Here is an 11571-nt window from a genome sequence, read left to right as displayed (position 1 = left end):
AAAAAACAAAACAGGCAAAGAGAGGCATTTGGAAGCAGAGAGTGTTCAAAACTTAAAAGGAAAGCTGAGGGTTTAGAAGGAACTTGCTAAGCTCTGGAGAAATCGTGGAAGGCACACTGCTGTGGAGATGTGTGGAAAAGCCAGGCATGAAGGAACATGGCCAGCCAATGCAAGCTGCATAAAGGTGGTAGACACAGGTAGAAGGTCCCAACGTAGTCTAGCACCAGGTCTTACACAGAAGCACCAGATAGTTTATACCACTCAGCCAGGCCTCTAGGCCACACTGTCTGCCATCTTCCTGAAGAACTGTGGTGACACGATCCTCTTTAATCACCTCTCAGGTAGGCAAGCTTTGCACCACATTGCTACAGGACCAGAGGGAGAACAGTGAAGGCTTGACATAGCTTTGCAAGTGTGGTCATCACAGACATTTAGAAACTAGGGGTCTTTCTGGGTCAAGGTCCCTCTGGGACCAACCATAGAGACACCCTGGCCTGTTGATTGTGTATCCCATTGCAAAGGTACTGGGCAAGACTTCCTATGGAAGGCAGGAGAAACTTGAGCCACCCAGAGTCTGCCAAGCAAGCATGAAGACCTGAGTTTGGCTCCTCAGCGCCCACATAAGATCCAGGCATGGTGGCAGGCATCTGTCATGCCAGCACCAATATGGGTGGAGACAGGTGGATCTGTGGAGCTCACTGGCCAGCAGCTTAGCTGAACTGAGTAGTTTCAGGTTCAGTTGAGAGACCTTGTCTCAAAAAACAGGGAGGAAGGGCCAGGAGTAAGAGTATTTGCAAGCATGAGGACATGAGTTCAAATCCCTGTCATTCATGAGAGACAGCTGAAAATGATGGGTGTAGCAGGTTAAATAAATAAAAAGTGGTGCTGGGCCACAGAGCCCGGCAGATCCTGGGAGCACTCTGTCCAGCTAGCCTAGCCGAATTAACAAGGCTCAGGTTCATAGAGAAACCTTGTCTCAAGGGAATAAAGCAGAGATGTACAGGGTGTCTAATGTCTTCCTCTGACCTCTGTGTGTATATACACCAGCACACGTGTGTGTCCATATATGTGAGTGCATACACACACACACACACACACACACACACACACACACCACACTAAAAATAAAGTGGATAGTGACTGAAGAATAGAATGTGCCCTCTGGCTCTCCACACAGACTCTCCAGGTCACTTCTATAGCCTATTATGTACTCTAGGCAGGACTGGGTGTCATGGCAATGTGCTTTAGCCCAACCTACAGAGAGATAGATGCTGGAGCACTAGTTATACCCAGCCTTGTATGGTTTGTATGGTTTGTTCCAATACACTGTTTTGAGACTAAGTTCCATATAGTCCATGTTAAGTCCTGAACTCACTATGCCCCTGGGGATCAGCTGAGCTTCCAGCCTCCACTCCCAGAGCAAAACAGGCATATGCAGCCACATGGGGTCCATGTGCTACTGGGAATAGAGCCCAGGGTCTGGTGCCGGCTGAGCAAGAACTCTCCCAAATGAGCTATATCCTCAGTCTCTTATTTTAAGACAGGAGAAGGGAAGGTGAAGCAGGGTGGGGGTGGGGCATGGGTGACTGCTCACATACTGCTCACAAGAGAAAGGAAGGTTTTAGCTGGGCAAGGCCACTCACTAGCTCAGAGAGTGAATGGCTGGCTTCTCATATAGCTCTCTAGGTGCAGTCAAGCCAGCAACTGTCTTGTAGAGCTCAGCCTTTTTGATGGAGGGGAGGGTTTTGGGGGGGCGTGGAGGATGAGGAGGGAGGGGCCCCAGCTTTAGGTCTTCTTCCCAGGGTCATCTGGTTCTGATTCTTTTTTCTGTTTTGTACTGGAGATGCCTGCTTTAGCAAATGGTTCTTACTTGAAACTAGGACAGATTCTTTTCTTCTGGATATATCTCAGCTAACTAACATCTCCCTTGACTCGGAATATTTTCAGTAGCAGTTCCTGTCATCAAAGGTGCTTCACAGACAGGAACTCATATTTGTCTATGTAAAACTAATGTGACTTAGTTATAGCACTCATGATCAATGAGCATCCGAATAGGATTGCTACCAATGCCTCACAGGCTGGGAGATAGCTGTTCAAGCATGGAGGCTGGAGCTCAGGTCCCTGGGACCTACACAAAAGCTAGTGGGCATGGCAGGCCTGCCATTGCAGCACCTGCGAAACTGACACAGGGGTCCCTGGGAGACAAATTAGTTAGAACTAGCCAGAACTGGTGAGCTTCTGGGTCAGCAAGGGACCCTGCCTCAGTAAATAGAGAATGATCCAGGAAGACATTTGACCTCAACTTCCACCCAAACACATGAGCACCTATATACACTTAGGGCACACAGACAGACAGACACACACACACACACACACACACACACACACATACATATCACATGCATGTACAAAGAAACCTCTCACTTTTTAATCTTGATGCATAATGGACAATACTGAGTCCCTGCTTTCAGCATGCTTCTAACCAACGGGAAGGTGGAAGTGAGCCCTCTAATGCAGGAGCCTTCCCTGTATTGAAATGCTCCTGACTGGCCCTGGACACCTCTCTCCCCTCCCCTCCCCCACTGCCTTGCTTGGAGGCTGGCCTGACAGTGTCCTTTGTCCTGTTCAGGTTTGGGAAATTGCTCCTCCTGCTCCCATCTTTGAGGTTCCTCACGGCTGAGCGCATCGAGCTTCTCTTCTTCAGAAAGACCATAGGGAACACCCCGATGGAGAAGCTCCTGTGTGACATGTTCAAAAACTAGTGGGAGCACCAAGTGTTCACGGGCACTGGGGCAGTACATCTTAGAAGCTAAATATTTCCCTGCCTTTCTTATCCAGTAATTCCACATGCAGGTATTCGTACCTAGCAGAAATTTCTCCCAAAATATATTACTGGGATATTCATTGCCATAGTAATCTTAATACCCCTAACTCTGATTGGACAGGAGAATGCATGGATGTATTGTTATATTCATAGGAGAAACAGCTGTGGCAAAAAATGAAATAACAAATAAAAATGAGCCGGGCGGTGGTGGTGCACGCCTTTAATCCTAGCACTTAGGAGGCAGAGGCAGACAGATTTCGAGTTCGAGGCCAGCCTGGTCTACAGAGTGAGTTCCAGGACAGCCAGGGCTACACAGAGAAACCCTGTCTTGAAAAAATAAAAAATAAAAATGAACAGTAAGTCCACAAGACATGAAGACACTTCATAGGCTAGAAGTTGAACAAGAGCCAGGCATGTTTATCCTGTGTTCAAGACCAGAGGCAGGGAGGACATGGGAGGGAGGTGAGGAAATAAGAAAAAAAAAAAAAAGAATAGACTGATAGAAAGCCAGAAGTCACCCCTGGGTGGGATAGGGGTCGGAAGAGGGGAAATAGTCTCCTGTGCTAGGAATGCTCTTTATTTGGATCTGGATGATAAGTTGATAGTCATTAAAACTCATTGAGCACTTAAAATCCATGCACTTTGCTGTATTTTGTTTGACCTTAGTTAAAATAAAACCAGAAAACTGGGTCTCAGGCTCTCTGTTTGAGGATGTGGAAGACATGAACACAAGGTCTTTTGAGTTTTATCTGGGTTCATTCCAAGTCAGAGTCCAGGTGCCTCGAGTTCAGGCTCTGGGCCATTTCCCATAGGATCTTCCTTCCTCCTGGAGCTAGACAGTTGCAGGGGTGTGTGTGTGTGTGTGTGTGTGTGTGTGTGTGTGTGTGTAACTCTTCATTATCATTCTCTCTCTATGTATGTGTGTGTAGAACTCTTCATTATCATTTTCTGTGTGTGTGTGTGTGTGTAACTCTTCATTATCATTCTCTGTGTGTATGTGTGTGTAGAACTCTTCATTATCATTTTCTATCTGTGTGTGTATGTGTGTGTGTGTGTGAAGAACTCTTTATTATCATCCTTAATCCCCCATGGAAACACCTGGTTCAACAAAGAGAAACCCAGGCAAGTCCGTGAGACCTGGAAAATCATTATAAAGGTTAACATACCAGCTGGCTGTGGTCCAGCAAAGAACACTAACCAGCTGGCTGTGGTCCAGCAAAGAACACTTGCTTTTGACACGTACAGAGCGCTGGTTTAGGTTCCCAGCAGCACTCAGACACACAGGGTTCACATATGTCAAGCAATGTGTACATCAGCAGTGAGCTGGGCTGTGTTGTCGAATCCCCACATATAACTCCAAGGAGGGTCAGTCGTCACACGTTCTGAATACAGTACAGCTCTGCGGACTCCCAAAGGCAGCGTTGAGCGGAATACTGCTTAACTAGGATGCTGCTTCCTCCCTCCTCCCCTCCACTCCGAGAGCCCCTAGAACATTCTGTTGCATTTCCTGTCCTCAGAGAAGAAAAGGATGGTTCTGGAAGAAAAACACTGTGAGAAAGCCACAAAAAGTCCAGGGATTCCCTGGCTTTTGACTTTGATTTGAATACCCATAGCTGCAGAGACAGACTCTCTGCACAGGAAATGGCGAAAGGTGGGCAGGGCTAAGACATGAAAGAGTTTGACAAACACTGCTTGGTGAAAGACCTTCACACCAGAGCAGGTCAAATACTTGAGATACTGTCTTCTAAAAGCCAGGAGGATGGCTCAGTGGGAGAAGCTGACTTCTACAGGTTTTCTGACCTCCACATGTACATACTATGACATGTGTGTATCCATCCACACACAAATAACAATAAACAAACAAACAAACAAACAAATAAATAAATAATGAAAAGCATGAGCCTGGCTTTATTGGGTTGTCTCATGACTGCATCGCTGCTACATACCCTAATTTCACATCAGGAATTTATGCCTGTCCTTAAGGCCTGAACAAGGATGCTGAGTGAGAAACATGGTTGAAACGGGCCACATCAGCCCAGCTCATTTAGCTTTCAATCTGACTTTTGATAACAGTAAGAGTGCAAAGGTGGCTGGCTGGCAAAGAGCTCTGGGGTTTTCCAGGAGGAAGTCTTGGAGAACTAAGGGAGATACTGAAGCCGAGTCATCTCCCTCCGCTTGGTTTCAAAGTCAGATGCACCTCCGAGGGTTTCCCGTGTTGCAGAAACACCAGGAAAAAAAATGTGTTTTGGTTTGTATTTTAAATGTCACACAGAGGTGTGAGAAGCATGGGCACCACCCAGTGAGTGGTCACTGGAGGGAGCTGGTGCAACCTTTAAGAGGCGGTTCTACTTGGAAGGAAGGTGGGCGGCATCTGCGGGCTCTGGCTCCTCCTCTAGCACTTTGTCCTCACCACACCTGACCAGCTGCCTCTTCCTCTGCCAAGTGAAAGCAACGGAGACAGTCAACCATGGATGAAACTGTGAGCTAAAACCTTTCTTTCTTTTCTTTTCTTTTTTTTTTTAAAAAGAGTTATTTTAAAGTGTGTATGTCTGTGTGTCGCTCGTTGGTGGAGGTGCCCATAGAGCTCAGTGGTTTTAGATTCCCTGGGGCTGGAATTACAGGCAGTTGTGAGCTGCCCAAAACAGGTGCTAGGAACTGAACTTGGTATTTTATCACACTAATACACGGTTGATGAGCACATGCTGATGGTGATGGCTTGCTTTTGGGTCCTTTCTAAGAGACTGGTTGGTTTGGTTTGGTTTGGTTTCTGTCCTCAGTTCCAGAAGCGTGCCCAGCTGTGAAGCACCACAAAAGTGCCTTTGGCTTACCCAGGCCTTTTCTTTTCTTGGGAAACTTCATTTTCAGGTTCTCACAACAACGCTTCTCCTCTCTCCCCAGCCGGGTATTTTAATCAGGAAGGGCTGGGAAAGACTTCAAGATGACCAGAAAGATCAAAATTAGTAACTAAAACCTGAGAGTTAAAGCCAGACCTGCTATGGCTGTCCTGCCTCGGTGGGTGTCCTTGGACTTTGTCACTAGACTATGAGCTCAGGGTGGGCTGGGGACCTTTCTTGTGCCTGCTGTGCTCCAAGCAGAAGCACGAGGGTGTTGGGTGTGGGTGGTCCAAGTTGGCTTAAGAAGCAGCCACCTGGAGCCTGAAGCCACACACTCTTTGTCATAGATGCCCACAAGATTGGATAGCTAAGTACGACTGCGCCAAATAAACTTACACGGTTGTCCCTGGCTCAAAGAGACCGTCCTGCCAGCCAACCTAGGGAACAAATAATTAAAAGAAAAACAAGCCACACGTGCTCTGCCTGTAAGGTCATCTTTCTGCTCTCGGGGCTTTGGTATCAGAAAGGGCTTTTGTGCACCCCTTCATCTCTGGGCAAGTCTTTAAAACTATCATTTCTCCATTTTATTTGGCCAATTACAGACAACGAAAGAAACATCACTCACTCTTCTTATTCTTGAAGCAGGAAAAGGCCGTCTCAGAATCTTAAAGATCAAAGGTAAATTCACTTTTTTTTTTTTTTTTTTTTTTAAATTTCACCTCAGACCTGGCTTGCGCCCAGTCAGGCTTCTCATTCAGGATGTAAGCACTTCACCAAAGGACCCAGGACAGGAAATTCTTCTCCTGGGAAGCTGACACCTATTGACTGATGATCTTAACCCCAGAAGCTAGTGAGAACTGGAGACAGCAGACCCAGATGAAGAGGGCAGAGGACAAGTCCTAGAGCCACTGTCCTGAACTCAGAGAATGGAATCAGTATTAGTCAGCAGAGGACCCCTGGGGAAGATAATAAATGTCCTGATAGGACAACTGACACTCAGGAAGGACAGATGACTTTCCCTGATGTCACACAATAGGGCAGCAGAAACAACAACACAAGGGCTGAACTCTTCCCATTGCTATGTGTTACTTTGCCACTCAGGGAAAATAAAATTCACCTCGCTGAAGTGTGGTCTCCTGCGTGGTGAGATGGCTGTTTAATGAGGGAAGTGCTAACTTTGCATTAAATATGCACTTACTGACGGCCTAGTTAGCTTTGGTACCTGTCAATTTGACACAACCGTTAGTCACTTGGGAAAAAGGAACCACTACTGAGGAATTGCCTCCGTTAGATTCAGCTGTGCTCATGTCTGTGCCGGCATTTTTCTTGATTACTAACTGCTGTAGGTGGGCCAGTGCATTGTGGGTGGTGCTATCCCTGGGCAGGTGGGCCTAGGCCAAATAAGGAACTGAGCCAGCTAGTAAGAGGTGTCCTCCATGGTGTCTGCTTCGAAGTCCTGCCTTGCATTCCTGCCTCAGCTCTCCTCAGGATAGCTGCAAACTGTGGGCGGAAACAAACCCTTCCCTTCCAGGTGTTGCTTTGCTTACTGCAAGAGAGGCCAAACTAGAACAATTGTCTTCACTGCACTACGTCTGTGGAGCCTTGCCTTCTTCCTTCCTTTTTGTGGTCCACAGTAATCTTCCATGTACTTCCAGAGTGCCCTGTACGTCACAACTGCCTGCAAATCCAGCTCCAGGGAATCCGACACCCACTCTGGCTTCAATGATATTGATTGAGCATTTTTCATGTATTTATTTGCCATTTGCATTTCACTTTGAAAGGTGTGTCTGTTCAGGTCGGTTGCTGATTTTAAAACTGGGTTAAATGGCCTTTTTTTGTTTTGTTTTGTTTTGTTTTGTTTTGAGACCGAGTTTCTCTATGTAGCCCTGGCTGTCCTGGAACTCACTCTGTAGACCAGGCTGTCATCCAACTCAGAAATCCACCTGCCTCTGCCTCTCAAGTGCTGGGATTAAAGGCGTGCACCACCACTGCCCGGCTAGATGGCCTTTAAAACATACATTTTTCAAAATAGGAAAAAAAAAATTCTCGAGCTATGAATCCTCTGTCAGATGAGTGGCTGGCAGATATTTTCTCCCATTCTGTATGGGTTTTGTGTTGCTGCTGAGGGTTTCTGTTGGTATTGGCCACTGACACGGAAGTCTACCTGCAGCACAGAGCTGCATCCCCAGTCTGGAGTTGGCCAACGCTCTGTTCATTGTCAGGTGGAGCCTTTGAAGTTTATTGCCCTCAGTCAGGTTTTGCTTTAATTTCCTGCGCTTTGGAGTCCTATCCAGGAACATCACATGCCTGCGCCAATGTGTTGAAATACATCCTCCATGTTTTCTCCCAGAAGTTTCAAATTTTCAGATTTCCAATTTGGGCTTTGGATACATTTTGATTGACTGCTGTACAGAGTGAGGAACTTGGGTGGAGTTTCTGTCTTCAGCTTGAGGATGCCCAGTGTCCCCAGTGCCATTTTTTTTTTCCTTTAATCAGTCGACTGAACTTGTGTGCCCAAGCCTGTCTGGGACAGGATTCTGCCCTGTTGGTCCAGGTGTCTGTATGTCCATGCCATGCTGTTTTATTGACTGTGGCTCTGTAAAATGTCTTGAAATCAGGTATTATGAGGCCGCCAACATCTTGCTGGTTTTTACTCAAGAATGCTTTGCCTATTTGGAATTGTTTCTGTTTCCATATGGATTTTGGGATCTGTCCTGACACTCTCATGGGGATGACGTTGACCCTATAGGTCACATTGTATACTGTGTAATTTAATAATGTTAATGATGTAAATCCCTCATTCTAAGGGAGTCTTTTTAAGTGTTTCCTTCCGTTTCTTTCATCAGCTTTGCAGTTCTCATTATAGAAATCTTTACTTCCTTAGCTTTGTTTATGTGGCTATTTTGAATAAGAGTGATTTCATAATTTCGTTCTCAGCAAATTTGTTATTGACATATGGGAAAGCATTGATTTGATATGTTGGGTTTTTAAAATATATATCCTGATAGTTTACTGTATATCTTCATTTCTAATCATCTTTTGGGGGACTTTGTGGTTTTCAATGTATAAAAGCATTGATCTGCGAATGGACATTTTACATCTTTCACATCTGCATACCTTTTTTCTTTCTTATTCTTGTCTAATAGCTATGGCCAAAATGTCTAATACTATGCTGAATAAGATCTGTTAAAGTGGACAGATGGCCTTTTCTTGTTCCTTAGAGACAACACTCCATTTCTCCCAATTCAGTATGATGTTAGCTGTGGATTTATTCTGCAAAGCCATTGTCATGTCAAGGGCTGACCCTCTGTACCTTATTTGTTTAGCGCCTTCCCTGCCCCCTCCCTCCCCAAGTCAGGGGTTCTTTGTGTAGCCCTGGCTGTTCTAGAACTTACTTACTTTGTAGACCAGGCTGGTCTTGAACTCAGAGATCCTGCTTCTGCATCCTGAGTACTGGGATTAAAAGCATGTACCACCACTGACCAGTAAGATCTGTTTTGTTTTGTTTTTTAAATCATAAAGAAATTTAAAATTTTGTCAAATACTTTTTCTGCATCAACTTGATTCTTCACTCTGTACCCCTTATTCATTTGCATATGTGGAATCATTTTGCATCCCTGGAATTAAATTAACTTGATAATGTGTATGATCTTGTTTGAGACAAGGCTTCATTATGGAACTCAGATTGGTCTGCACCTCACTATGTAGCCAAGGCCTGTCTCCAACCTTGATCTTCCTGCTTCAGCCTATAGGGGGTTCCCAGGATGTACCACCCTGCTTGCCTTTTTGTTGTAGGATTGTTTTGTTGCCCTGTTGAATTTCATTCTCTCTCCTTTTGTTGAGGGGTTTTACATCTGTGTCCACCAGGAGCTTGCTGACCTGATGGAGACAGTTTGAAAGGATTTCCTCTCTTCCAAAGCTGTGGAATAACACAGCCTGAGAGAATTCTAAAAGTTTGATGAAATTTAGCAGTGAAGCCATTCGGTTCTGTAATTTTCTTTCTTGGAAAAAGGTTTTAATATTGATTCAAGTTCATCAGTTGTAGGTGTGTTCAGATTCAGAACCTCTTGGTTCAGTTTTGATAGGTCATGTGTGTCCAGATATTTGTTCATTTCTTATAGATTTTTCCAGTTCTACAGCATCTCAACTCTTCAAAACAATCCCTGGTAACCCTTTGTAGGTCTGTAACTTGAAATGCCTTCCTTAGCTCTAGTCTTCTCTTTTTCTCTCTTGATTAGTAAAGCTAAAAGTTTTTTGATTCTGTTTATCTTTTCAACAAAATAACTCCTTGACTTATTCATCTTTGATACTGTCTATTTTATTTCCACTTGGGTTTTTGCTTTTTTGTTTTTTTATCTTTTTCTTCTGAGTCAGGTTTTCTCTGTGTAGCCCTGGCTGTTCTGGAACTCGATTTGTAGATCCAGTTGGCCTCAAACTTACACAGATCCACCTGCCTCTGCCTCCTGAGAGCTGGAATTAAAGGCATGCAGTACTACACTCAGCTCTACTCTGATCTTTATTACCTTTGTCCTATTAATTTTGGGTTTGTCTTGCTTCTGTAAGTCTTTGCAGTGCATCGTTAGATTGTTCAAAAACATCCCCCCTGTTCTTTTTAAAGGTATGAATTCACCATTAGACACTTTCCACTTCTACAGCTGCGTATGCTGCCACAGCACAGGCTCTGGCATGTTGTATTTCCATTTCCATTCACTTGTTTCCAGAAATTTAAACTTTTCCTAACTTCCTCAGTGACATCTTGTTTGGTCTCCATGAACTTGCATACTTTCTGAAGTTTCTCTTATTGAATGGTAGTGCCATTCTACTGCAATCAAAAATACAAACATCACAAAAAAATGTGATTGGTTAGAATTTGTTCTATGGCCTTTAACATTTGGAATATCTAAAAGAAGATTTTATGTTCTAGGAATGTACATTCTGCAGCCTCTATATGGAATATTCTACACATCTGTGAGGTCCATCTCATGTATAGAGAGTCTGACTCAGACATTCCTTGTTTTTTCTTGCCTAGATGACCTGTCTGTTGATTAAAGTGAAGTACTGAACTTCCTTTCTACCTCTCCAGCATTTATTTTCTAAACTTAGGGGCTCCAGCATTATGTGCATATATTTACAATCATATACTTTAAATTTTGTTTGTTTGTTTGTTTTGAGACAGGGTTTCTCTGTGTGGCCCTGGCTGTCCTGGAACTCACTCTGTAGGCCAGGCTGGCCTCAAATTCAGAAATCTGCCTGCCTCTACCTCCCAAGTGCTGGGATCAAAGGTGTGTGCCACCACTGCCCGGCTAAAGTTTTTATTTCATGTTACATTTTTATTTGTGTGTTTGCCACAGTGAGTGTGTGGAGGTCAGAGGATAGCCTGCAGGAGTTGATTCTCTCCTTTACCATGTAGGTCCTGCCTAGATCCTGAGGATTGAACTCAGGTCATCAGGCTTGGCAGAAAATGACTACCTGCCAACCCCTCTGATGACCTGTGTCTCTCTGTGTGTGATATATGTGTGTACATTGTATGTATGTGTATGTGCTGATGGTGTGTACTTGTACACATTTGATGACCAGAGGAGGGTGTCAGGTGTCTTCTGTTATCCTCGCATTGTTCTTTAAATCTCTTGAACCTACAGCTCGTTTTTTTGGCCAGGCTGGCAGCCAGCAAGTCCCAGCCACTTTTCGTTCTCTACTTTGATGAACTGACCCTTTGGTCAGTATTTAGTGACCTTGCCTCTCTTGACATCTTTTTCCCTTAGTCTAGTTTCTCAGATGAAAGTACAACAACTACTACTTACTTTAGGGTCCCATTTGCTTGAAATATTTCCTAGCCTTTCATTTCCAGTGAATTTACTAATGAATTAAGTTTCTTTCTTTCTTTTTTTTTTGCTTATATCTTTTTTTTTTTGA

The 11571-nt window shown here is 44.4% G+C and overlaps 1 protein-coding gene across 1 annotated transcript in view; it reads left to right on the top strand.

Moving 5' to 3' along the window:
- Positions 1 to 3007, top strand: part of Nr2e3 (nuclear receptor subfamily 2 group E member 3) — a 7118-nt gene extending 4111 nt beyond the window's left edge. Inside the window, exon 8 of the mRNA XM_031344767.1 lies at positions 2630 to 3007. Coding sequence (XP_031200627.1) covers positions 2630 to 2762 — 133 coding nt within the window. The 3' untranslated portion in view covers positions 2763 to 3007. The remainder of the gene's footprint in view (positions 1 to 2629) is intronic.
- Positions 3008 to 11571: the final 8564 nt, after the last annotated feature.

The sequence above is a fragment of the Mastomys coucha genome, unplaced genomic scaffold (assembly GCF_008632895.1).
Source record: "Mastomys coucha isolate ucsf_1 unplaced genomic scaffold, UCSF_Mcou_1 pScaffold23, whole genome shotgun sequence".
NCBI lineage: Eukaryota > Metazoa > Chordata > Mammalia > Rodentia > Muridae > Mastomys > Mastomys coucha.
Note: the sequence above shows the minus strand (reverse complement) of the source record. Positions and strands in the feature narration are given on the sequence as shown.